This window comes from Malus sylvestris, chromosome 11 (assembly GCF_916048215.2).
Source record: "Malus sylvestris chromosome 11, drMalSylv7.2, whole genome shotgun sequence".
NCBI lineage: Eukaryota > Viridiplantae > Streptophyta > Magnoliopsida > Rosales > Rosaceae > Malus > Malus sylvestris.
In genome coordinates this window covers 1,635,930-1,661,197 of record NC_062270.1, presented here as the reverse complement: position 1 = coordinate 1,661,197, position 25,268 = coordinate 1,635,930, and the positions used below count along the sequence as shown (strand labels likewise).

Sequence of the window (25,268 nt, the reverse complement as noted above, 5' to 3'; positions counted from 1 at the left end):
TTCCTTGATATCATCTTGTCATGAAATGCCTTTGATTTCTCCTTGTATATTCGACTAGACTTGTATGCATCATTCCGGATTTCGTCTAACTCATTCAATTGAAGCTTTCTATGCTGTCCGGCAACACTCATGTCCATGTTGTAGGCTTTGATCGCCCAATAAGCTTTGTGTTCTAACTCTACTGGAAGACGGCATGGTTTCCCATAAACTAACCGAAATGGGGACATTCCAATAGGAGTCTTATAAGCAGTCCTATAAGCCCACAATGCATCGTTTAAGCGCATGCTCTAATCCTTCCTACTGGGACTCACAGTTTTCTCCAAAATTTGCTTCACCTCACGGTTTGATACTTCTGCTTGACCACTAGTTTACGGATGATAAGGTGTAGACACCTTATGTGTGACATTGTACTTCCTAAGCAACGCTTCAAATGTTCGATTGCAAAAGTGACTCCCTCCATCACTGATGATTGCTCTAGGTGTTCCAAATCTTGCAAAGATGTTAGTCTTAATAAAATCTGAAACAACTTTTGAATCATTAGTTTTGGTGGCTTTCGCTTCCACCCATTTAGAAACATAATCCACAGCCAATAAAATGTAAAGAAAACCATTTGAAGATGGAAAAGGTCCCATGAAATCAATGCCCCACACATCAAAGATCTCAACAACCAAAATAGGGGTTTGTGGCATTTGATTTCTTGGGCCCAAGTTACCTGTTCGTTGACAACGATCACATGTTGCACAAAACTCGTACGCATCCTTAAACAAACTAGGCCAATAAAAACCACTCTCTAACACCTTAAGAGCTGTCCTCTTTGCTCCAAAATGGCCACCATATGCATAAGAATGACAAAAAGTTAGAATAGATTTAAACTCAGATTCGGGGACACACCTTCTAATCAATTGATCAATGCAATATTTCCACAAATAAGGATCATCCCACTCGTAGTATTTGGCGGTTTTAACAAGCTTATCTTTTTGAGCACGTGTAAAATCATCCGGAATCCTTTTGATGACCTTGTAATTGATAATATCTGCATACCAAGGGTCAATAATCTTTAATGAAAACAGTTGCTCATCTGGAAAACTTTCACGTAAAGGGATGAGATCTTCCTCTGTGTTTGAATGCATAAGTCGGCTAAGATGATATGCTACAACATTCTCACTCCCTTTCTTATCCTTGATCTCCAAGTCAAACTCTTGAAATAGAAGTATCGAATGAGTCGCGGTTTTGCATCTTTTTTTGTGAGTAGATATTTCAAAGCTGCATGGTCAGAAAACACAATAACTTTAGTCCCAATCAGATAAGATCTAAATTTTTCTAAAGCAAATACAACAGCTAGAAGCTCATTTTCTGTTGTTGAATAATTCAACTGTGCATCATTGAGTGTTCGAGATGCATAATAGATGACATGTGGCACTTTGTTGACACGCTGCCCTAGAACTGCACCAACAACATAGTCTGAAGCATCGCACATCAACTCAAAAGGTAAACTCCAATCTGGTGGCATGATCACAGGAGCCGTGGATAACAACTCCTTAAGCTTGTTGAATGCTACCACACACTCTTCATTCATATCAAATGTTACATCTTTTTGAAGTAAACGGCACAAGGGTCTAGAAATCATTGAGAAGTCCTTCATAAACCTACAGTAGAAACCTGCATGTCCAAGAAAAGAACGAACCTCCCTGACAGTAGTAAGGATGGGTAAAGAACTAACAAGTTCTACTTTAGATTTATCAACTTCAATTCCCTTTTCAGATATGATATGCCCTAGAACTAATCCATGCGAAACCATGAAATGGCATTTTTCCCAATTTAACACCAGATTAGTTTCTTGACAACGTTTTAAAACTAGGGACAGATTATGTAGACATGTATCAAAAGAATCACCATAAACTGAAAAATCATCCATGAACACTTCAATTATTTTCTCAATCATATTAGAAAATATACTTACCATACACCTTTGAAATGTGGCGGGAGCGTTGCAAAGTCCAAACGGCATCATTCGGTATGCAAATGTGCCAAATGGACATGTGAAAGTCGTCTTTTCTTGATCATCCGGAGCAACTGCAATCTGATTATATCTAGAATAGCCATAAAGAAAGCAATAATGAGAATGACGAGCTAACCTTTCTAACATTTGATCTATGAATGGGACTGGAAAGTGATCCTTGAGTGTGGTGTTATTTATCTTCCGATAATCTATACAGACTCGCCAACTATTTTGCACACGTGTAGGCACTAGCTCACTAGCTTCATTCTTAACAACTATGACTCCGGATCACTTCAGAACTACTTGAATAGGGCTCACCCACTTGCTGTCCGAAATAGGATATATGATGCCAACATCAAGAAGTTTGATAACCTCTTTCTTGACAACCTCCATCATAAGTGGGTTCAAACGGCGTTGAGCTTCCTTTGTTGGTTTTGCACCTTCCTTAAGCAGAATCCTATGCATACATGTAGCTGGATTTATACATTTGATATCTGCAATGCTCCAAGCTATGGCAGTTTTGTGATCCTTCAGTACTTGGATCAGTTTCTCCCCCTCTTCTGCTGTGAGTTGTGACGATATGATAACCGGTAATGTTTCATCCTCTCCAAAAAATGCATACTTCAGATGTTCAGGAATCGGTTTAAGCTCCAATTTAGGTGCCTGAATCACAGAAGGAAGAGTTTTTTCGTTAGAAGTAGGAAGATAAATAAAATAGGAAGAACACTTACCACGAATTGGTGAAAGAGACTCAAGAGAGGCCACTGTTTGGATTAATTCTTCTTTAATGTGCTATAAATAATTAAAATTTCCATGTGTAATGCTATGCACTAATGCCTTCTCTAAATTATCTTGTCCCACACCTTCATTAAAACAATCCTGCACAAAATAGTCAAACACATCAATAGATAAACAAGATTCTAATTCACTAGGATACCTCATAGCATTGAAGATTCTGAACTTGACGCTTTCCCCATCAATTTCCATGGTTAAGGTACCATCGTAGACATCAATCTTCGTACATGCCGTTCTAAGGCATGGTCTTCCCAATATAAGAGGAAATGCAGTAGGCATAGGGTCATGTTCCATCTCAAGAACAAAAAAGTCAGCGGGAAAAATGAGCTCATTCACTTGCACAAGTACATCTTCCAATAAGCCTTTGGGATATCTATTTGAACGATCTGCCAACTGGATTACTACCTTTGTTTCCTTCAAGTCTCCAAGGTTCAATGACTCATACACTGAATATGGCATCAGATTGATGGATGCCCCCAAATCACACAATGCTCTCCCAAACTCTTTCCCTCCGATTACACATGGAATAGTAAAGCTACCGGCATCTTTCAACTTCGGTGGCAGCTTTCTCTGCAAAACAGTTGATACTTCCTTGCTCAATGCCACAGTTTCTTGATCATTGAATCTCCTCTTGTTCGTACAAAGCTCTTTAAGGAACTTTGCATACTTGGGAACTTGTTTTATGGCATCTAAAAGAGGTAAGTTCACTTGGACTTTCCGGAAAGTATCTAAGATTTCCTTATCAGTTTGCTCTTTCTTAGATTTCATAAACCTATGAGGAAAAAGAACAGGGACACATGAGTTAAATGAATTTTGAACTTCTTTACTTACCTTATCAGAATCTTTTTTGTTCAATTCTGTATCTTTAGGAGACTTTTCAGTTTCTGTTGAAGCCTCATCTTGCTTAAGATTCTTGGTTTGTAGCTCCCCTTGTTCAATTGTGTCTTTTCTAGTCTTCTTTTGCATCCTCGACTGCTCAAAAACTTCTTTTCCACTCCTTAAAGTCACAACATTCATCTGCTCCGCATTTGGATTCACCACGGTTTGGCTAGGCAACCTTCCTGGTTGGTGTTGTTGCCTCATCAAACTTGCTAACTGACTTATTTGGCGCTTAAGGTTTTCAATTGCTTTGTCTAGTTTCTGTTGATGAGATTGAGTAGAGTTAGCTAAAGAAGCAATTAAATCCTCAAGAGACTTACTTGGAACTTGTTGTTGTTGAGGCTGAAATGGTGCCTGTGGTCTTGCTTGAAAGAAGCCAGGCAGACGGTTATAGTTGTTGGGAATAGATTGTTGTTCGTTGTCTTAATTGTTCCACTTTAAGTGTGGATGATCGCGCCATCCTGCGTTATAGTTGTTGGAATATGGATCATACTTTTGCCTTTGTTGCCCTTGAAATCCTCCTAATGCATTAGCTTGCTCAAGACCACCTAGATCCATCAACGAAGGGCACATGTCCGTGGCATGTCCCATCATTGAACATACACCGCACACCTGTTTTGGAGCCACCATAACCTGTTGCACAAGATTAGTCAAGTTATCTAATTGTAATTCAATACTAGAGTTAGCACTTACCTCGTTAACTTTCTTAAGAGGTAGCTCATCTCTCCCTCCAAATTGTCGTGTGTTGCCAGCAATGTTCTTTAGCAATGCCTTAGCATTAGTTGGTGTCTTGTCCATGAATGCTCATCCACTTATTGCATCAAGCATTACACGATCAGTACCACACAATCCTTCATAAAAATATAGTATTAACAGATGCTCTGAAATTTGATGATTAGGACAAGATGCAACCAAATGTGTGAATCGCTCATAGTAATCTCCAAAGGGTTCTCCATGTTGTTGTCGGATTGCACATATGTCCTTCCTTATGCTTGCAGCTTTTGTGGCCGGAAAATATTGCACTAAGAATGCTTGCTTCACCTGCTTCCATGTGTTCATTGATCCCCGGAGGTAAATTGTAAAGCCACTCCTTTGCCTTGGCTTCTAATGTAAATGGGAATGCCCTCAACTTGACTTGCGCTTCATCCACATTTGCTGGTCTCATTCCCAAGCATACCACGTGAAACTCCATGAGATGCTTGTTGACATCCTCTGCTGAGAAGCCATGGAACTTAGGCAAGTAGTGAATCATGCCGGATTTGAGCTCAAATCATCCGTCTGTATTTGGATAGGTGATGCACAATGGTTGTTGATCCGTATTCGGCGTTGCCAACTACCTCAAAGTACGGTTATCAGCCATGCCTTCTTGTGGTTCTTCCTCATCTTCCGAACTCAAATGTAGTGGAGAAGATGGTGGTAAGGACACCGATGCACGCTTCTGCTTGACTTTTCTCTGAAGCTTCCGAAGTGTTCGTTTAAGCTCAGGGTCGTACGAAGCTAGATCAATGCTCTTGGACCTTCGAGTATGCATATACTACGAAGAGTACCTGAAATAAAAACAAAAACAAGAACACTAATGAGAAAAGAAAAGAAAACAACAGAAAAATAAGTAATTAGAAATAACAATCCCCGGCAACGGCGCAAAAAATTTGATAGGATTAAAAGCACACCACAAAGTAGCACACAAATGTCCTATTGATTTTCCTTATTAACACTAAGATTTGTCAATTGTAGCATATGAAAATAAGGGTCTTTCCCGCGGAAGATTATTTTATCTAACTGATCGGATCATATTTATATATATTTTTACTTCAAATTCACTCGTCTTTTCTTAGTTAGTTCCTTATATTTTTGAGCTATTTACGTTATTTTTGTGTTTATAGGATTTGTTTATGCAAAGAAAATAAAAATGGCACAAATGAGTTTTAAATAATAAATTCGTCGAAAATTGCTTTAGTCGTTCTCACTCTGTCATGGGTTATTGGTAGAATTATGTCACGGATTATAGGTCATGGAAGTTAGGCTAAATTTATTAGGTATGCATTAGAAATTATATGATATATCTAAAATTGAAGTGTTTTGCAGTTGGTGAGTAAAGAAAAGTGTGAGTGTGGTGGGTGAGGCAACTTAGAAAATCAGAAAACAAAGGAATAAGAGGAACACACGGATCAGTGGGAGAGAAGTGGAAGGCAGCGAGGCTGCCTTCAAGAAAACAGAAAAATAATAGGGTCAGAGGGCGGATAGAATAAAAGAAGAACGTGCAGGGGGGAAACAGGGAGGCAGAGGAGAGCCTCGGCACGGAGAGAAAGGCAGCTCCTCCCCTTGTGAAGGTTAATTAGTGCAATTCACGGTTAATTTGGGGCGTTGAGATTTACAATTTATTGAAAGAACAACTGAAAATCAATTTAGGTTGCATATGTGTCATGTGTGGAGAAGAACCCTCTAGCTAGTCCGTCACCTATCCTTTCACCTTAATTTCATGTTTTTGTCAATTCTGTAAGTTATTTAAGTTTAATTTACGTCTCGTCAAAACCAAACCCCCCTCATTATTAAATTATATTATTTAGTTAGTTTTCATTGTTTTTAGTCTTTTAATTCAATTTCCGTCTATTTCAATTCCTAGTGTCTAATTTGATTGCTTTCATTATTTTGAGTCTTTCTAAGTGTGTTTCGAGGTATTAGAGTTTTTAGCCTAGTTTTGTGTCCTTGAGTCTTGTTTAATATTTTTAAATTAATTTAGAATAGATTAGCAATCCCTCCTAATCCCCGGCCTAGAACGATACCCTACTTACATCTATACTACAATTGTCAAAAAGAGGGTTTAATTTGTGTGTCAAGTAATTCTCACATCACTAACTACCCAAAATGTCACAAAAACTGGGTTGCTGTCCCTACTGACCAGCCACCGAAAAATAATTATTAGACCGACTTATACTTATCTAAAGTCTACGAAATTTTATATGCAGATACTAGAGACACAAAGCTACACTCACACAAATGTTTGGGATTTTTGGAGTTGATTTGCTATTTAAATTAAATCGAACAAAAACAAAACCGTGAAGGCGTGGTCCGGGCCCAAAGCGGACAATATCGTGTTACGGTGGTGGAGCGGGCCCGGGAAGTGGTCCGTCCCGGGTCGGGATGTGACACGTCGCTATGAACGCGTGGGTGTAAACGGAACGCAATTTGGAATTATAACTGGTTGATGTCCCTACTGACCAGCCACCAAAAAAGAATTATTAGACTAACTTACACTTATCTAAAGTCTACGACATTTTATATGCAGATACTAGACACATAAAGCTACACTCACACAAATTTTTGGGATTTTTGGAGTTTATTTGCTATTTAAATTAAATCAAACAAAAACAGGATAGAAACAAATTTTAAGTAGTTCACAAATTAAGAAAAACGAGTTAGGGGTATTGCTATCCACCACCAAATAATCATGCAAACATGTTATGTTTCATTCAAATTTCTTTTATTTCCGGATGAAGATGCTCAAGTTGGCTCAATGTTAGAACTCAACCTATTACTCTTTCTTACGTAGTATGTTAAGAGAATGGCGTTTTCAACTTAACTTAGTCCCTAGCATGCAATCTAGAATGGCGTGTTCATAGATTTAACAAGTAGAAATCATTAAGAACGAAAAGAGTTTGAGTCATCACAAGGCATCGTAAGTACTGGCGTTGTCTTACTTATCCTAGAAATTGGTTCACATGTTAATCGCAATTAACAAGTACTACTTTAGAACATATGTAGGTCCTCATTCGACAAGGGCAGGCACATACATATTCATAGCATTAGATTCCTAGATATTCTTACTATGTATGCATCCATAGAAAACAAATAAAGAATTCATCAATGAGACAAGTAGTGAACCAAGTTTCACCAATTCATAAAAGTAATTCAACGAAATGTCATAACAAAATTGCAATCATATTCGGGGTTTCAAAACAGCCCTAACTTCTAAAAAATTAGTTACACATAGTTCTCAAAATAAACCAAAAGAAAGACATGAGTTTGAGAAGATAAAACCGAGAGAAGAGAATGCCAAGATTTCCTCCTTCTTTTCCTTCCTTTCTCAACACAGCAGCCTTGCCTTTTTTCCTTCCTTTCTTTCCTTTTTTTTTCTATCTTTTTTTCCTCTAAAGAACTCCCTTTTGCTGCTGCAACCTGCAGCCTTTATGCCCATGCTTGCCGCCCCATTTCTGCTCCATAACTCACCCCACTAACAGCCATTTAGTGATGACAATAAGTGAGAGGAAATGGTAAAACAATTGTAACTTTTTGGGCAACCTTTATGCCAATTACTCCTACTTAATCCTCATCTTTAATTCCATTTCATCTGATATTTGAAGAGGTGTCAGCTGGCTTGTTCTTGGCTGCATCAGTTTTGGCTGCTAGTTTTATTGGATTTATTGCCTTCAATGCAGTTACAAACTGCTCAGCGTCTTGGAAACCTTTCAGTGTTAAAACGGCCATAACTTCTTCTAGAAAAATAATACTAACAATCCGCGAAATGCTCCATAAAATAGATATCCGTAGCTTTCCAAGGATATAAGGCTCATTCTCTAATTCATTCTGAGCTGTTCGCAACTTGCTTCCAAAGTCAGCTGACCTGCACAAGCAGTTTTGACGAATTTGTTACTTAATATCCAACTTGTGCTATTTTTCTTTTCTTTGCTTGACAAATCCTAGAAAACACAAAAACAAAGTAAATAGCTCAAAAATATAAGGAACTAACTAAGAAAAGACAAGTGAATTTGATGTAAAGTATATATAAATATGAGCTTATCATGCATCGATGATGGCATTGGTGCAAATATAAGAAAAACCAAGATTTGGTTATTATGGTTTTTATAATTTTAATACGTGAATTTACAAAAAATGCCTTTCGAAGCAAATACATTGACTTTTGTTGATCGCCTTGTCGTGTCACGTAAGATCCGTTTTTCTTGGCGTATCCTCGTAGCACTCATCGTGTAACATCCCACATCGTCCATAGGAGTGATCTTTAAATGTATATTCCTATCCTTACCTAGCACGAGGCCTTTTGGGAGCTCATTGGCTTCGAGTTTCGTCAGAACTCTGAAGTTATGCGCAATGGCGAAGCCAGGATTTGCCAAGGGGAGGGGCGAAATTCAAAAGAGTGCAAGGTTTAGTCGAAGCGGTTGCTTTCACATTGGAGAGTGCAAAGTTTTGAGTCAATATTCATACCAGAAAATAGTCTCTTCACCAAAATAGTTGTAAGCAATAATATAAAAGCCAATGTAAGAAGCTTCAATTGGCTAGGTTTAGATCTTAAAAAATGTTAGGTGCTAGTCAAATAGCGGACTGGGACCTAGCAGCTAGGTGCCTAGGCAAGATCTAGACAAGAGCCTAGATGGATTTAAATTATCATAAACTAAGCATTAAACAATATTTACATTGTTTGGATGAGGATTTATGCACTGTTTCTTATAGTACCATTCCATTGCCACTAGGTCTGCCAAAATTGCTTCAAGTTTTAACACAACCTACAAACCCATAGACTAAATCATAAGCTGTTATAGCACATACTACATTTACATTGTTCTCCAACATTTTAATGATGCTCCCAGTTACCTCCAACTGATCAAATGGTATCGAAAATAAAACTTCGAAAATCGCAACAGCATAATAAAAGGACCAAACTTTCTAAATTCCAATGATCAAGTGGAGAATGCAGATGGATTCATTGCAAATACTAGAACACATTTAAATCTACAGACCCACATAAATAATCACAGAAATCACACCAAAATCACCACCTAATCATCAAAATCAATAAACAATCCCGGAAATTACTCAATGGCCATTAGCACAAATTGAATTTAAATAATAGCAATTAAATCCCAACGAAAAATTAAACAAAAAGCCAACATACTAGTAAGAAGGGGCTAAATGGAAAGGCGCGGGTTTGATGCTGGGAAATCTTATTTGTTAGGTTGGGAATTAGGGACGGGGAGGAAGCCGAGAGGTAATGGGGGACAAGTGGTCTTCCCATCATATTTATTTATTTATTTTCAAATTAAGCCCAATTGCCCAAACACACCGTTTCACTTACTTTTCCAGGATCGAAACGATGTCGTTTCATCCTGGATTGTTTTTTAAAGAAAAAAATAAAAGAAGTTTTCCCTTCCCTGCGCAGCTATGGAAAACTGCTGCAGTTGCGGCAATTGTGAGCTGCAATCCGGCAAAACCAGAAGGGCGATGGGGCAATAAACCATGATTTCTGGGCATGTTTTCCGGTGAGAGGAGGGCGGACCCCTCCCTGCGCCTTAACAGCTTCCAGCCACTGCGCGCGCAAAGTTTGTGTAGCTGCAGCAAAAAACATGGCTTCATTTCCAGCGAAAGGGGGGGCGAGCACTCGCTCCTGGGCTTCATTTTCTGCGAGGGGAGTGGCGGCCGCCACTCCTTGCCCTCACATGGCTTCGCCATTGGTTAAGCGTGAAGGTGGCTAGAGCACTCCTATGATGAGTGACCTACTAGGAAGTTGCTCGTGAGTTCCCAGAAACAAAACCATGAGGGCGTGGTCAGGGTCCAAAGTGAACAATATCGTGCTTCGGTAGTGAAGCAGGCCTGAGAAGTGGTCCGCCCCGGGCCGGGATGTGACAAATGGTATCAAAGCCTAACCTTGGCCGTGGTGTGCCGACGAGGTCGTCGGGCTCTTTAAGGGGGGTGAATTGTAACATCCCACATCGCCTAGAGGAATGATCCTTAAATGTATATTCCTATCCCTACCTAGCACGAGACCTTTTGGGAGCTCAATGACTTCGGGTTCCGTCGGAACTCCGAAGTTAAGCGAGAAGGTGGCCAGAGCACTCTCATGATGGGTGACCCACTGGAAAGTTGCTCGTGAGTTCCCAAAAACAAAACCGTGAGGGCGTGGTCCGGGCCCAAAGCGGACAATATCGTGTTACGGTGGTGGAGCGGGCCCGAGAAGTGGTCCGTCCCGGGTCGGGATGTGACACGTCGCTATGAACGCGTGGGCATAAACGGAACGCAATTTGGAGTTATAACGAATGAGTTATTAACAAATGAAGTTGAGGACAAAATGGTCAACTAATTATTTTCTGGAAGGCTCCAAATTTTTGGAGCAAAATCTGGAAAGCCACATGTGTGGCCCAGATTAAAGGGAAGAAAAGAGGGGCGGTTGTCACACCCCAAACCGGCTCCACCGTAGCACGATATTATTCACTTTGGGCCCCGACCATGCCTTCACGGTTTTATTTTTGGAAACTCAGACGAGAACTTCCCAGTGGGTCAACCATCATGTGATTGCTCTCGCCCAAACTCGCTTAACTTCGGAGTTCCAATGGAATCCGAAGCCAGCGAGTTTTCCAAAAGGCCTCGTGCTAAAAGAAGTGAGGTGAGCATGTACATATAAGGCACATCACCCCTTCTCCGTTGGTCGATGTGGGATGTTACAATCCACCCCCTTAGTGGCTCGAGGTCCTCGTCGGCACACTCGCACAGAACGGCAGAGTGGCTTTGATACCATTATGTCACATCCCAAACCGGCTCTCCCGTAGCATGATATTGTCTGTTTTAGACCCCGACCACACCCTCACGGTTTTGTTTCTGGGAACTCACACGAGAACTTCCCAGTGGGTCACCCATCCTGGGAATGCTCTCGACCGAACTTGCTTAACTTAGGAGTTCCGATGGAATCCGAAGTCAGTGAGTTCCTAAAAGGCCTCGTGCTAAAGAAGGTAAGCATGTACATATAAGGTACATCACCCCTTCTCCGTTGGTCGATGTGGGATGTTACAATGGTGGAGATGAAAGATAAAGGAGAGAAATGAGGGGTGGGATGCCCAATCAGAAAGAAGATAAAAGGAGGGGCAGGACGCTCAATCAGAAAGAAGAGAGAGAAGTGAGTGACCAATGGGAAAAAAAAAGCAAGGAGTGGAAATGAGAGAGTTGAGGGGTAGCCAATCGGACTCTCAACCCGTTTCCATGTCACGACCCGATGTTCAGCGGCATTTCTGAAGCCTTTCACGGCATTTTCCTAGCTTTCCACGGACAACCATCACCTGTAAACATCACCACGACATCATTGCTATGAATTTCACCCTAAACTCGATGAGATTTGGTTTCATTTCGTGGAGAATAGCACCGGTGGGTGTGACAGGTCTTATGGCGGCAATCCGTCATTCCTGAAGCAAACTGTGAAATCCCGTTCCTGGATTTCATTATTATAATCTAAATATTTGTATTATTGAGATTTTATATTATTTTTGAGAAATTATATTAATTTATTTGGATTTAGATTTTAATTAAATTAGTTACGAAGTTTGAAGTTTGGAAGGTAATTATCAAAAATTCGTTGACCTTTTGAGATCACAAGTAATGTTTTCGAATAGGTTTCGAAGCCACGAGCGCATAGGCAAAAGCCGTTTGCGAGTCCGAGTTATAACGGTATAATTACAAACGTTGAAGTTGTAAACTATAGATTGTGGGAATTATGTAATTCTCACATGTGGGTTAAAAGTTAAGGGAGTTTAAGAAAGGAGGGAGGGACCAATTAGAAAGGGAGAGCTCTCTGGAAGAAATCCCACCCTAATGGTGAAGTACTCCTGCAGCACCCCTCTTGGTCTTGGGTTCGAGGGTTGGTGTCTTGGTCTTGGGTGCGAAGTTTGGTGTGGTTCTGCTGTTGCCTTTGAATGTGATTAACAAAAAGCGAAAAACGAAAAGAGAGAGAGAGAGGTACAGGGCGATGGTGGTATACGAAGCATCAGAGTGACCATGTCCTTGGGCTATGCAGAGAAGCTTTCCTACATAGAAGATGTGGGCCAAGTCGGAATGACAGAACATTTCGACATGCCTCAAGTTTTGCAAGAAAAAGTGAGAATCTTTTCAGTTTTGTTTTAAATTGCTACTTCTTCTTCTTAAAGTTGACGTCTTTGTTGATCTTCTGGAGTTCTGATGATTAATAGTTAGGTTTGTTGCTTACATTTGCTGCAATTATGGCATTTTGCTGGGGAAGATTGATTTGTTCCTAAAATTTACATGTTGATTAAGATCTGATATCTGGGTTGAGGCATTTATTTGCATTGTGATTAAATTTTACTTGGTGTTTTGATCAATGAGTTGAGCTTTGTAACCCATTTCTTGGCTGCAGCATTACTTCCATACCTGTGTTTTGGTGATCCCAAACATCTATTGTCTTAAAGAGGTATACCTTATCAGCTTAACGGTAACACGTTCGGTTGTAATGTAGTTGAAGTATGCCGGTGGAGTGAACAAAGATAAAATCTGAGTATCCATTAGTTCCCATAATTGGGACATTGCGATAATCTTTATTGATACCTTATAGGTTTATTTAAACATTTTTTTTAGGTACTATGATATGCTTGCTAACTGCAATTTCCATTGCACATTTTTCTGCTTTGTGTGCTTAGCTTCATGAATCATGATATCTCATTCGTGTGTTCTAATATATGCTTATTATGCTAACATCATGTGTATGTATCTATTTTCCTTTTTTGGCAACGGCAAATTAATTGTTAACCGCCACCTAATTCTAGCAATTGGCGGAGATCCAATCGACGGATTGCGATGAGATTTTAGTATGTTGTTTTTTGAGCATAATGTGGACCTTATGAAGCTGCGGATCCGAAATCTGATGTGCGGATCTTTCGGATCGAATTTTGTAGAGTTGTGAACTCTATTGTTGAACGAGAGTTGACTTTTGGTCAACATGTCTCAAAACGTTCTAAATACTATAATTAGTACTACGGGGGACTAATTGAAGTCTAGTGGGCTTACATTGGTTAGAGAGTGACTTGAGTATATGTGATATGGTTATTAACTTATTTTCTTTTATTAATATCGTATGTGATTATGTCTTGGTATTATAAATGAGATTTCTATTGAAATGTGAATTTTATATATTTAGCCATAGCCCTATGTTTATTAAACATGATTTGGCTTGTGTACTGATGATGATTGCGATATGTGATTTGACTTGCATATTTGAAAGGTGGTGGATGTGCATAGATGGTATGATATGATAAAATATGAGTGACTTCAATATATGTGATATTGGTAATTACCCATGTTTTCATAATTATGATCCTGTGTGGATATGAATTGGTTTTATGAATATGTTTTTATTGAATTATTATTTCCAATACTTAGACATCTATATATGTTTATGAAATGGGGTGTGGCGTGTATATTTGAAATATGGTTTGATTTGTATGATTGGCATGTTGTGAGGAAATGTGAGGACTAGTAATGGACCGTTAACCATTGTGATGGGGATTTGTTGCTTCGATATTGTTTCGTTTCCCGCTTCGTTGATTAATTCTAAATTTAGTATTGGTGCCTAATTTCCCTTTTGTTGAACTTTTGTAAATTAAGTAACCTGTGCTTGTCTCATTTCTTTGAGCCTTCGTACATTATGGTTGTTGGCCTTCCGTGATTCCGTTGAGTGATGGTCCGGAATCCCTTCTACTCCACGATTCCGTTGTGTGATGGTCCGGAATCGTATTCTTTTGGATTCCGTTGAGTGATTGTCCGGAATCGTATCCTTTCGGATTTCGTTGAGTGATGTTCCGAAATCCCTTTTACTCTGCGATTCCGTTAAGTGATGGTCCGGAATCGTATTCTTTTGGATTCCGTTGAGTGATTGTCTGGAATCGTATCCTGATTTGGATTCCGTTGAGTGATGGTCCGGAGTCCCCTTTGGTGCTTTGATTCTATTGGATGGTCCAAAATCCCCTTTCCTGAAATGCAGTCTTCGGCCAAACCGTGTCGCTGTAGCCCTGCATTTCGGTCTATGATATGTGATGTTGATTGATGTGATTGTGAATGATGTTGGTTATGATTGTTGCCATTATGATTAGACTTGTTGACCAATGTGGCTAGATAATAACATTGTGCTTTGTTGACCGTTCTTTGAGACGTTGCATACTATGATTTGCGGTGATATGTGAAACATGATGATTTATGTGATGGATGAAGTGGAAATGTTAATCGTCATGTGGGATTGTTATGTTGGATATCAATGTATTTGTTATGATTAGGCTTGTAGATAAATATGGCTAGAAAATATGTTGTGTTTCATCGTTGTTCTTTGATTTATCACATAATATGCATTGTGGTATATTGTTGGGACAAAACGTTTTATGTGATGGATATTGATTGTAGTGAAACAATGAACTACGAATGACTTGATTCCTATTGAGGGTACGTAGGTAGTCTAACGAGGAGGTTAGATGCAACCATAAAATATACAAAAATTTCTATGAGATTTGGATCTTGAACTATGCTATGTACATATCTCGGAGGCGGGGTAGGTTGAGATACGGGTATTTGGTGACGTCATGTGTCGATTCTGGACGTATATCGGGATCGGGGCGTGACACAAACTCAGTCAACCACCACCATTAATAGACTCTCCTCAATCTCAGGAACAAAGTCCATGCAGTGGTTGGGGCGTCGAAACTTGTTTGGAGTCGAATCAAGAACCACCTAGTTCTAGGGTTCCGACAGGTTTTAGTGGAATTAAAGCTTTTCCTGGCCAAATTGGCCTAAGTCATAGGTATGAAGGTTGTTCCTCTCATCGAGATCTTCATTTCTGTAAAATTTGAGAATTTTTAGAGTTGTTGGATTTTCTGGCGAGTTGGGACAGCTGACTGTCACGCACGACAGCGCTTGGAGGAAAACCCGAGGTTCCTCGACGTGCCGAATCTGAATCTGCCATCTGTTTTCCAAAATTATAACGTTTTAGTAGAGTTTTACTAAAAGGTCCCTATTTGTGTTTTAGGTGCGTTAGCAGGAAAGGATTACATCCTCGATAGTTCGAGCGGTTCTCGGGCAATAAAATCAATGAGTGGACCCCTTCATAACTTAAATATTTTTTATAAAATATTAGCCTAGCATGCATTTCATAATTCATGCATTTAATACGTTTTATATTATGTTTTCCGGATTTATATAATTATGGTTTATATCGAATTCATGGTTTAATTGCTTTTACGGAATATCTTCATGATTTTATTGAAATTACATTTATGAATTATGGGATTTGCATATATGGATTTCTATTGATCTCGAATATGACTTATATTATGAAGTTACGAAGATGATTTATTTTATAGATTTGTGAACATGATTTGTCATGGATTTATGATACGAGATTTTGAAATATGTTTTTAGTACTTATCTAGTGGGTTATTACATGGCACATCCGCACACTACGTGTATTGTCTATGGCCATAGGACACAGATGATGGAGGAGTGAGATATGATATATTATATACCCCCAGCTTCACCGTCGAAAGCGGTGTCAAACAACTTCACTAGCCACGGCTAGTGTCGGTGTGGATGTAGGCTATTTTATTCAGTTTCACCTTCGGGTGATGGACAGGTTATGCAGCTTCACCTTCGGGTGATGAACAGGTACTGCCTTCGGGCAACTATGATAACCCTGGTGGAGTACTTCACTGATGACATATATGGATTTGCCTTCGGGCGACATTCTTAGCATTTTTTAGCATGGTTTTACATATATTGATTTTACGAACATATTTCATTGCATGCTAGGGTTTTTATAAAACTTATATGTAGTATTATATATATTTTCAAAACAGGGGGTTAGTATGTTTAGAAAGAAAATGATTTTTCTATTATTAGTATTATTAAATTAAATTTTGGTCCACTCACATTTTCTGTTTCTGCGCCCCCCTCAGGAGTTAGGATCGAGACACATGATCCCATCGTTAGGACACTTCGGCTTAGCTATCCTCGAGTCTCCTCAGTATAGGTATCATTTCCTTCTTTGTATCTTTTCGTAGTAATTCGTTGTATGCTCTGAACACGTTCCTGTTTTGGTATAATCGTTCTAATCATATATTCTTTATTTGCATGCATGTTTTAAATGGCTTCGTCACCCTTGGGTGTTAGTCAGCACGTGCTTTCCCTGATATTTGGGGATATCGAGGTTGAGGCGTGTCATTTGGACAATGGGAATCCAATTCCATGGTTTCATTTCTCTTTCGCACCTGGGTTCACCACACGATTTTTCGGAGCTTATGGCTCTTTCATGTTTAAGATCCGAAGATTTACGCAGTTCCAATTCCTAGACAATGTACAAAATCTCTACTTCAGTACTTCTTTAGGGCGAAGAAACAGAACATCCTGTGGTATAGCTCCTTCCTATCCATGGGAGATTTTTTAGAGTTTCTGTATCTTTTCCATTAATCGTATTGTGATTTATTAACGTGACATGCATCGGAGTAAGTTCAAGTTCTATCATAAATTGGCAATATTGGTAATAGTTTAATTACTTATAAGTACATGCAAAGTCCATTCTTTTTCCGATGTGGAATTCATACTCTCAACCTCTCCCACATGTGGAATTCATACTCCCAACATGCGTTCCAAAAGTGTCGAAGACCTCGACAAAGATTCAAGACTTTAATAAACCTTTGAATTCAATCTGCAGTGAGAAATTATCAACATAGAAAAGAATCAATATGTGTGACTCTACAGCCCTGAAGATAATGCCTCAACATTCTTCTAGTTAATTATTGTGGCTTGGCTTTTAAAGTCAAGAAAAAACATACAGTTGTGAAACAAATCAACATGGTAGGCCATCTAAGTACTAGTACTACTGCATTTAACGGTAATTGCTTTTGTTTAGGTAAATAAATTCATTGAAAAATCAAAAGTGCACAATTACGAATACTTAATGAAATAGTTGTTGATATGATTTTACAATTAATTCTGTTTATACCATATTTAGGGCCTCGTATTTAGATCTCGTATAAATACTCGAGGGACTTAAATGTAATTATGTAATAAAGGAATGGGCAAATATGTAATTAGGGGAGGAGCCCTTATTCTATAAAAGGGCCTCCTCACCCTCACAAACCCGAAGCCTCTCACCCCCTCTCAAAGCTTCCTCACACCCCCTAAGCTCTAAGCTCTCTCTCTCCCTCTTCAACAGAGAAATACAATACAATCAGTGTGGACGTAGCCCAAACCTTGGGGTGAACCACGATAACTCTTGTGTCATTTACATTTCATGCAGATTCACGGTCGGATTTACGTTGTTCCAAGACCATCCGGTTTTGTGCATCAACATTTGGCGCCGTCTGTGGGAATCGACACGAAAAGTTATGTCAGTTCTCTCTCAATTTTTCACCTCCACCGTGAATCTGCAAAAAACCCAACAACCAAAGCTTTCCGAGTCAAGAAATCCTTCAAGCTCAGGCTTTGCTCTTCCGCATCGAGTGGGTCTTCTTCCAGCTTTTGAGGTCCGGTCTTCGAGTCCAAAGAGGAAGACTAATTTCACACCAGGACAAATCTGAGGTCCGGTCTTCGAGACCACCGACAAATTTGAGGCAGAGACTTGGACACGCCCTCCCCCTGCATGCATCTCTTTGCCCAACCTACCAGCCTCGGACACTCCACCATGCACAGGTTTCCACAGGTCTCCAGTGCATAGAACCAGCTACAGAAAGGGATAAGTGCCACGTCCACTAGGCCAAAACTCTCACCCCCAAAGTAGGTCTTGTCCCTTAGCTCGTTTTCCAGCAGCTTAAAGCACTCTATCAGTTTCGTCTTTGTTGCCTCTTGGAGGAATGAAGGACCAGAAAATTATGCAATACAGATGGAGGAAGGAGCGAAGTTTGTTCAAAAGTGCATCAACATTGGCGAGTGGAGAAAACACAATCACCCCGAGAAGCTTCGCCAATTGGACAATTCTCTCCGAAGAGTGTTTGATGTGCTTAAACTGCAGAGTATGACGGTGCGCTCTCGAATAAAAGAGAGTTTGAAGATGAAAAGTAATCAGCCTTAAAATGGTTAAAAGTTCGTCTGGGGTGCCTTAAGCGCCACCGTTCACAGTCAGGTTGGATTTGCCGTTGAAGGAGTTGAAGATGAAACTCCTTAAGGATGAACAGGTGTCTATGCTTGTGTTGACTGCTGCTGGAGGATGCGGGAAATCCTTGCTGGAACGAGAAACTCGTCTTCAACATCGACGACCCATCTCACCTCTCCCACAAACCCGTCAACATTGTCGCTTACAATGACAGAAAAACCGATCACTTTCCTCCCTCCTTCGACGGACCACCGTCGTCTCTGCAATATCATCAACTTCTTCATCAGCAATAGTGTCGACTCTCTCACCGCTCGGCGATGCAAATGGAAAGAGCTGGACACTGGGCTGCCTGTACCTGATCGGGCACTGCCTGTCGTGGTCCCCCTGGCTCATGCTGCAAGCCTCGGTTCTGAAGAAGTACCCAGCTCGGTTCTCGGTAACGACGTACAGGTGTTTCTTCGGTCTTATACAGTTCATCATTATTGCTGCCGTTTTTTAAAGAGATACAGGAAGGAAGGGAAGAGAGCACACTGGCGTTGATCGTACTGTCCAGATCCACTGGTTTTCTGGATCAGACGACCCGAAGCCATGGCTCCCAAACGTCCAAGGTCCAAGCTTGATCATGAACCCAAAGCTAAGCGCCAAAAGTCGCGCGACAAGCCACTTAAAGGCGGCGGACCAAAATGTAATTGACAGTGAAGCGAAAGCATAAGTCCACAGCATGATAACTGAACATTCTGAGCTCGAGGACAACATAAGCGCAATGAGCTCCGAGGACGACAGAAGCGTGACGAGCTCCGGTGAGCCGCGCTGGCGAGAGGATAGCTCTTGCTGCTAGTGGCCCTGAAAGCTGCCTTTTGACTTTCCAGAAGATGATGTAAAGACAAGCGAAGATGCCCCATCATTTTGTCGGCACCAAACGTCTCCACTTTCCAGTGTGGGAGAATATTATGGAGCCTTGGGGGTGGATTCGTGGACCATGCAGCAGAAAAGAGGAAACAAAAACAAAAACAAAAACAAAAGAAAAGAGCAAAGCAAAAGTGAAAAGAAAAAAGGAAAAGAGAAAAGAAGAAAAACAAAAGATTTTCCTATTATTATGATTCCTTCTGTCTGCCAGCAGAAAAACACTGCAAAAGCAAAAAATAAACACCCTACCAGAATGATGTAATTTATTTTTATTATCTTTCGGAGACATCTGTATAAACCCCATCAGAGGGTAATATATATAAACCCCATCAGAGGGTCAAAAAAAAAAAAAAAAAAAAAAAAAAAAAAAAAAGGGAAAAGCCCAAAACAAATGGGCTGACATGTTGTGGAGGGCAAAGGCCCATAGGCCTGAAATAGCACCAACCAGGTCATCAAAAGTACGCCTAGTACTCCAAATTATACTTGAGCACTACTCATGTCATTCATACATAAACATTCATGAGCATCACTCATGACAATCATACATAAACATTCATGACCATCATTCATGTCAACATTCATGAGCATCACTCATGCTAACATTCATGAGCATCACTCATGTCAATCAACATAAACATTCATGAGAATCACTCATGTCAATCAGCTTCAAAAGCTTAATTTACAGAGCTTTAGCTTCAAAAGCTTAATTTACAAAGCTCTAGCTTCAAAGCTTCAAAGCTTCAAAGCTTCACTTACAAAGCTTCAGTGCAGGGTATACAAATACCGCATCCGAACAACTGCCACTTCGGCCCATACATGGATTCAATTTGAAGTCTCCAGCCAACAGACTCTATTGACCGAAGACTTGGGGGACTACATTATGTACCATATATTGGGCCTCAACTGGGCCTCATGAAAAATACTCGGGGGACTTAACCCATCATTTATATATTGAGGAACGAGCCCTTATTCTATAAAAGGGACTCCCTCACCATCATTAAAGAGCATCAACTCTAGCCCATCATTTATGTATGAGGAACGAGCCCTTATTCTATAAAAGGGACTCCCTCACTTTCATTAGAGAGAGCACCACCCATCATTTATGTATTAAGGAGCGATCCCTTATTCTATAAAAGGGACTCCCTCACCTTCAAACGCCGCAAACCGAGCTAGCCAAGGCAACATAAGCCACGAGCCGAGCAGCCTCGCAGTGTATGCTACTTCTAGGTGAGCGTCATTTCAGATTGAGCACTGCCTCATATCGAACATCAGTTCAAGACAACATCTAGTTACTTCGGCCCACACATGGACTAAATTTCAAGTCTCCAGCCAAAAGACTCTCTTGACTGAAGACTTGGGGGACTACTGTTTATACCATATTTAGGGCCTCGTATTTAGATCTCGTATAAATACTCGAGGGACTTAAATGTAATTATGTAATAAAGGAATGGGCAAATATGTAATTAGGGGAGGAGCCCTTATTCTATAAAAGGGCCTCCTCACCCTCACAAACCCGAAGCCTCTCACCCCCTCTCAAAGCTTCCTCACACCCCCTAAGCTCTAAGCTCTCTCTCTCCCTCTTCAACAGAGAAATACAATACAATCAGTGTGGACGTAGCCCAAATCTTGGGGTGAACCACGATAACTCTTGTGTCATTTACATTTCATGCAGATTCACGGTCGGATTTACGTTGTTCCAAGACCATCCGGTTTTGTGCATCAACAAATTCTAATCTGAATCGACTAATCCAGTTGAAATGGTGGTTGTCATCCAATAGTTAAATTTTCTAAGTTCTCTTCTTAATTTGGAAAACTTTTTTCTTACTTGTTTGATAATCATTTCAATTTTCAAAAAAGTTAAATAAAAAAGCAAGTTAAAAATAAGGCCAAATTTTGAAGGAAAATGATAATCGCACACAAACTTAGCTATTTATATACTCCTGTTTAATTATTGCCGTGAATTTTGTTTGGTTTATTCAATCTAATAGCTAGAAATAGCCACTTTGTAATACGGTCTAGTGGTAGCAATACTGTGATCCAAATTCGCTTTTGACAAGAATCAAATCTAAAACGTCTAACTTACAAGTGAACAAAAATATCATTAAACCGTAGTATTAAGTGACAATTCACCTCCCATTTTGAAAACTCAAAAAAATTTAGCTGTCAATATTCATTTTTTGAAAACTAAAAACAGTTACCAAATATATATTAATTTTCATTTTTTCATAAAAGTGAAAACTGAAAATAAAAACGAAATTATAAGTGGCTCCTATTTACGTTATGCACGAATTACCTTAACTTGATTGCATGATGATTGCATCAAAAAACCTGTCTAGTGATTACAAGTATTGTGGGACTCATTGTCAAAGTATGTAAAACCTTCTTTTTTACCAAAAAAAAAAAAAGTACGTAAACCTTGTAATGTGAACTATTTTCACTCTCTACCACTGATTTTTCATTCTATATATTGCATACATGAAAGCAAAGAAATTTCAAATATTGTGGACAAATATCTAAACCCACCTACCATTTTAAACCTACTTTTTTAGTGAAAACTATAGCAATACGAAGGGACATATGAATTAATATGAATTGAAAAACATGGCTCACTATCTCCTAGTGCAAGATTTGAAAACCCTAGTTGAAGCATGTCTCCTCAATTGAAGCATGCCCCGCATCAAAAAGTTAAAAACCTCGGTTGAGGCACTAGATTGTCTTTACCCCGAATTGGAACAATAAATCTAAAACGCTAAAGTTGCGGGTTGGCCCAACTATTGGTTTGCACATGTAATCAGTATTTTGTTTGATTAGTAGTAAGCTGATGAACCGTTTCTAGAACTTTGATTACTTTTGATGCCGTGTCTCTAAAGTCATCAAACTTTTGATGCCCTTGTGCAACTGATGCTTTGAAGTCTATCTACATTATCTACACTTATTTTTCTTCTACATATGTAATGGATCAGCCTCTCCATAAAATGGGGGTAAGGCTAGCCGACATTCACCTCTCCCAGACCCTGCGTAAAACGGGAGCCTTGTGCACTGGGTACGACCTTTTATATGTAATGGATCTTAGCGACGACAACTTCTTTGGCATCATTCCAGACGAGATTCCAGCCTCACCAACTTGGAGAGACGATTCAGACCTCTCAGGAAATCATCTATCCGACATATTGTCTTTACCCGAATTGGAACAGTGGACTTAAAACGCTGAAGTCGCGGGTTGGCTCAATTATTGGTTTGCACATATGATCATTATTTTGTTTGATTAGTAGTAAGCTGATGCCTTGTCTCTAAAGTCATCAAAGTCGGAAAGGAATAATCCGAAAATCTTGTATGAACCCTCTCGTGCAATTGATGCTTTGAATTCTATCTACATTTTCTACACTTATTTCTTAAGTATGTAATGGATCTTAGCGACGACTAACTTCTTTGGCATCATTCCTGACCAGATTCCAGCCTCACCAACTTGGAGAGACGATTCCGACCTCTCAGGAAATCATATATCCGACAGAATGCTAATGACACTATCGGAGTCTTCGTCCAAGGCCTCAATGCACTGCCGTTGAGGCCCAAGGGCAACCCGAGACTTCACCTCAATGCACTGCCGTTGAGAGCAACCCGATACTTTGCAGGTCCCCGCTTTCGAATTAGTGCAAGTAATAATACAACTTAGAATATGGAAGATGTATGCGAAAATTGTAAATGTTGAGACTGAATCCCACATTATGTAAATTAGGTTACTCCTCATATTGTCAATTAGTTGTATGGTGAAATCTCAACTTTTTTTTTAATAAATTTACCAATCTTTGCACCTAGAAGTCTCCGTAATTTACAGTTATTTCACATCACAATATTCCTTTTTCTCAAAAAATCAAAAAACAAAAATAAACAACTGTGGGACAACTCAAGTGGTAGGGTACGGGTACTTACCTTGTCAGGGTTTTTTATTTTTATTTTGTTTTTTTAGAAATGAGGGTCTGAAGCAATATGAAGCGTTTTATGTTCACCTTTTTAGCCCGAGAGACTCTTGGCTCCGTTTGTGTTCACCTTTTTAGCTTGACTTGGATCAAGCCGGATCAGCTTGACTTGGATCAAGAAGAAAAGGAATATGAAGCGTTTTATGCATTTGGATATGGGACTAAAGAGATGTGTGTGTTTCTTCTGTTTTATATAAATAGACCCCTTATTAAAAAAGATCTCCATTTTTTTTTATAAAAATAGAGACTAGTTCAGGGCCCTATTTCACATCAAACTTCAACTATTCGAAATGTCTATTTTTCAAGTTGCGTTTCATCATCCTTAAAAAAATATTATTCATGACAGAAATGTTTGAGACATATAATTAAGTTCAAAAAAATTAACAAACACTATGTTCTAAGAAATATTAAAATTTCATCACGACAATCAAATAGGTAAATAGTTTCGAATTAAATTGTTTTTTTTGCAAAAATATTTTATAAATGAAGACTAAATAAATAAATAGTTTGGACCGTTGGTTTGAATAAATCATCTTACCCAACTAAAAAGAAAACAAAATTCTCCATTGGTTTTCCTTGCTCATGACTTAATTAAACCATTGAGAATCAACTTAGATAAGTGGCCATGTGTCCATCTGCAAAATTGTAGCATTCTTTGTGTTAATTGTTATATCATTGAAATTTCAAAGTCAAAAGACAAAAAGAAAAAAGAAAAAAAAAAGAGAAATGCTAAGGAATTATTTTTGTCACCTCGTAGTTTAACGTTAATTTCCGTATTATCATTATAAAACATTGTGTAAAAAAACATGAAGTGACATATAATCAATGAAGATTTCTACTTTTGAGAGAGTCCCTTCATATTTCTCAAGAAAAAAAATACATAGTAGTGTAATAATTCATGCATGGTACATCTACGCCATTCTATATTAAATCATTATTGCGCGTAACTGTGCCTTTTTTTTTTTATACAAATGGCATTTAGAGAGGAAAAATTGAGCACATAACCTTGACTTATAGGTCCCTTTCACGTAACACTAATACTTTTTTAACCATATAATTATTCGTTGTTAGTTCATAACGCTTTCTACTCGAAACATTTTTATCAAACAACCATTTTTACAACAAAAGTCTCTTTAACTTTTCCAAAAGAACGAACCCAAAGTCAATGCAAACCTTTTAATACGTTCTTATACTTTTTATTTTTAACTATATAATTATTCATCTGTTAGTTCATAACACTTTCTCCTTGAAGCACTTTTATCAAACAACCATTTTTTACGACAAAAGTGTTTTTAGCTTTTCCGAAAGCACGAACCCAAAGTCAATTTAAACCATGTAATACGTTCTTATACTTCTTATTTTTAACTATAAATTTTTTTTTCTATTAGTTCATAACACTTTCTACTCGAAGCACTTTTATCAAACAATGGCAAAAGTGTTTTTAGCTTTTTGTTGCGAAAATTAGACAATCAAAATTAACCCCATTATGTCTCGGATTTTAGTGCTCGCAAATATACGAATCGTATGATAGTATAGCTTATAAGCACGGATATCGTTCCACAAAGATCAAATTGATTCTAAAATTCTTACTAACTAAATTGAAACTAATATAATGAAGAAGCTTTAACGAAAAAGATATGATATTTGAATTAAACTAAAATAAAACAAAGCTTGAAAATAAAATGCATAGAAATAATAGATTGAAAACATAAGAAAATAAGACCTAGAGCATCCAAATTCACCAAAACCAATTCTACTTAATTCCCTTAATATGTTATGCTCAAGTAGTTTCCCAATAATGATGATCAATTTTCCCTAAATTATCCAACCGTCATGGCATCTGGTTGCATCA

At 38.9% G+C, this 25,268-nt stretch overlaps 2 protein-coding genes across 6 annotated transcripts in view; both read left to right on the top strand.

Moving 5' to 3' along the window:
* LOC126590622 (receptor-like protein 3) overlaps window positions 1–25,268 on the top strand; it is a 51,499-nt gene that overhangs the window by 9,063 nt on the left and 17,168 nt on the right. The gene's annotated exons all lie outside the window — the stretch shown is intronic.
* Window positions 11,982–16,933, top strand: LOC126590624 (uncharacterized). 4 transcript variants are annotated; one of them, XR_007612109.1, is made up of 3 exons: window positions 11,982–12,544; window positions 15,118–15,378; window positions 15,474–15,562. XR_007612109.1 is itself a non-coding variant. In XM_050256108.1 (3 exons), exons 1-3 carry the CDS (start codon window positions 12,446–12,448, stop codon window positions 16,884–16,886), a joined length of 447 nt encoding a protein of 148 aa, XP_050112065.1. In that variant the 5' UTR covers window positions 11,985–12,445; the 3' UTR covers window positions 16,887–16,933. The 4 variants fall into 4 exon arrangements, 1 of the variants encoding a protein (XP_050112065.1); XM_050256108.1 differs by lacking the exons at window positions 15,118–15,378; window positions 15,474–15,562 and adding exons at window positions 16,399–16,472; window positions 16,613–16,933 and having other exon boundaries at window positions 11,985–12,544; XR_007612108.1 differs by lacking the exon at window positions 15,118–15,378.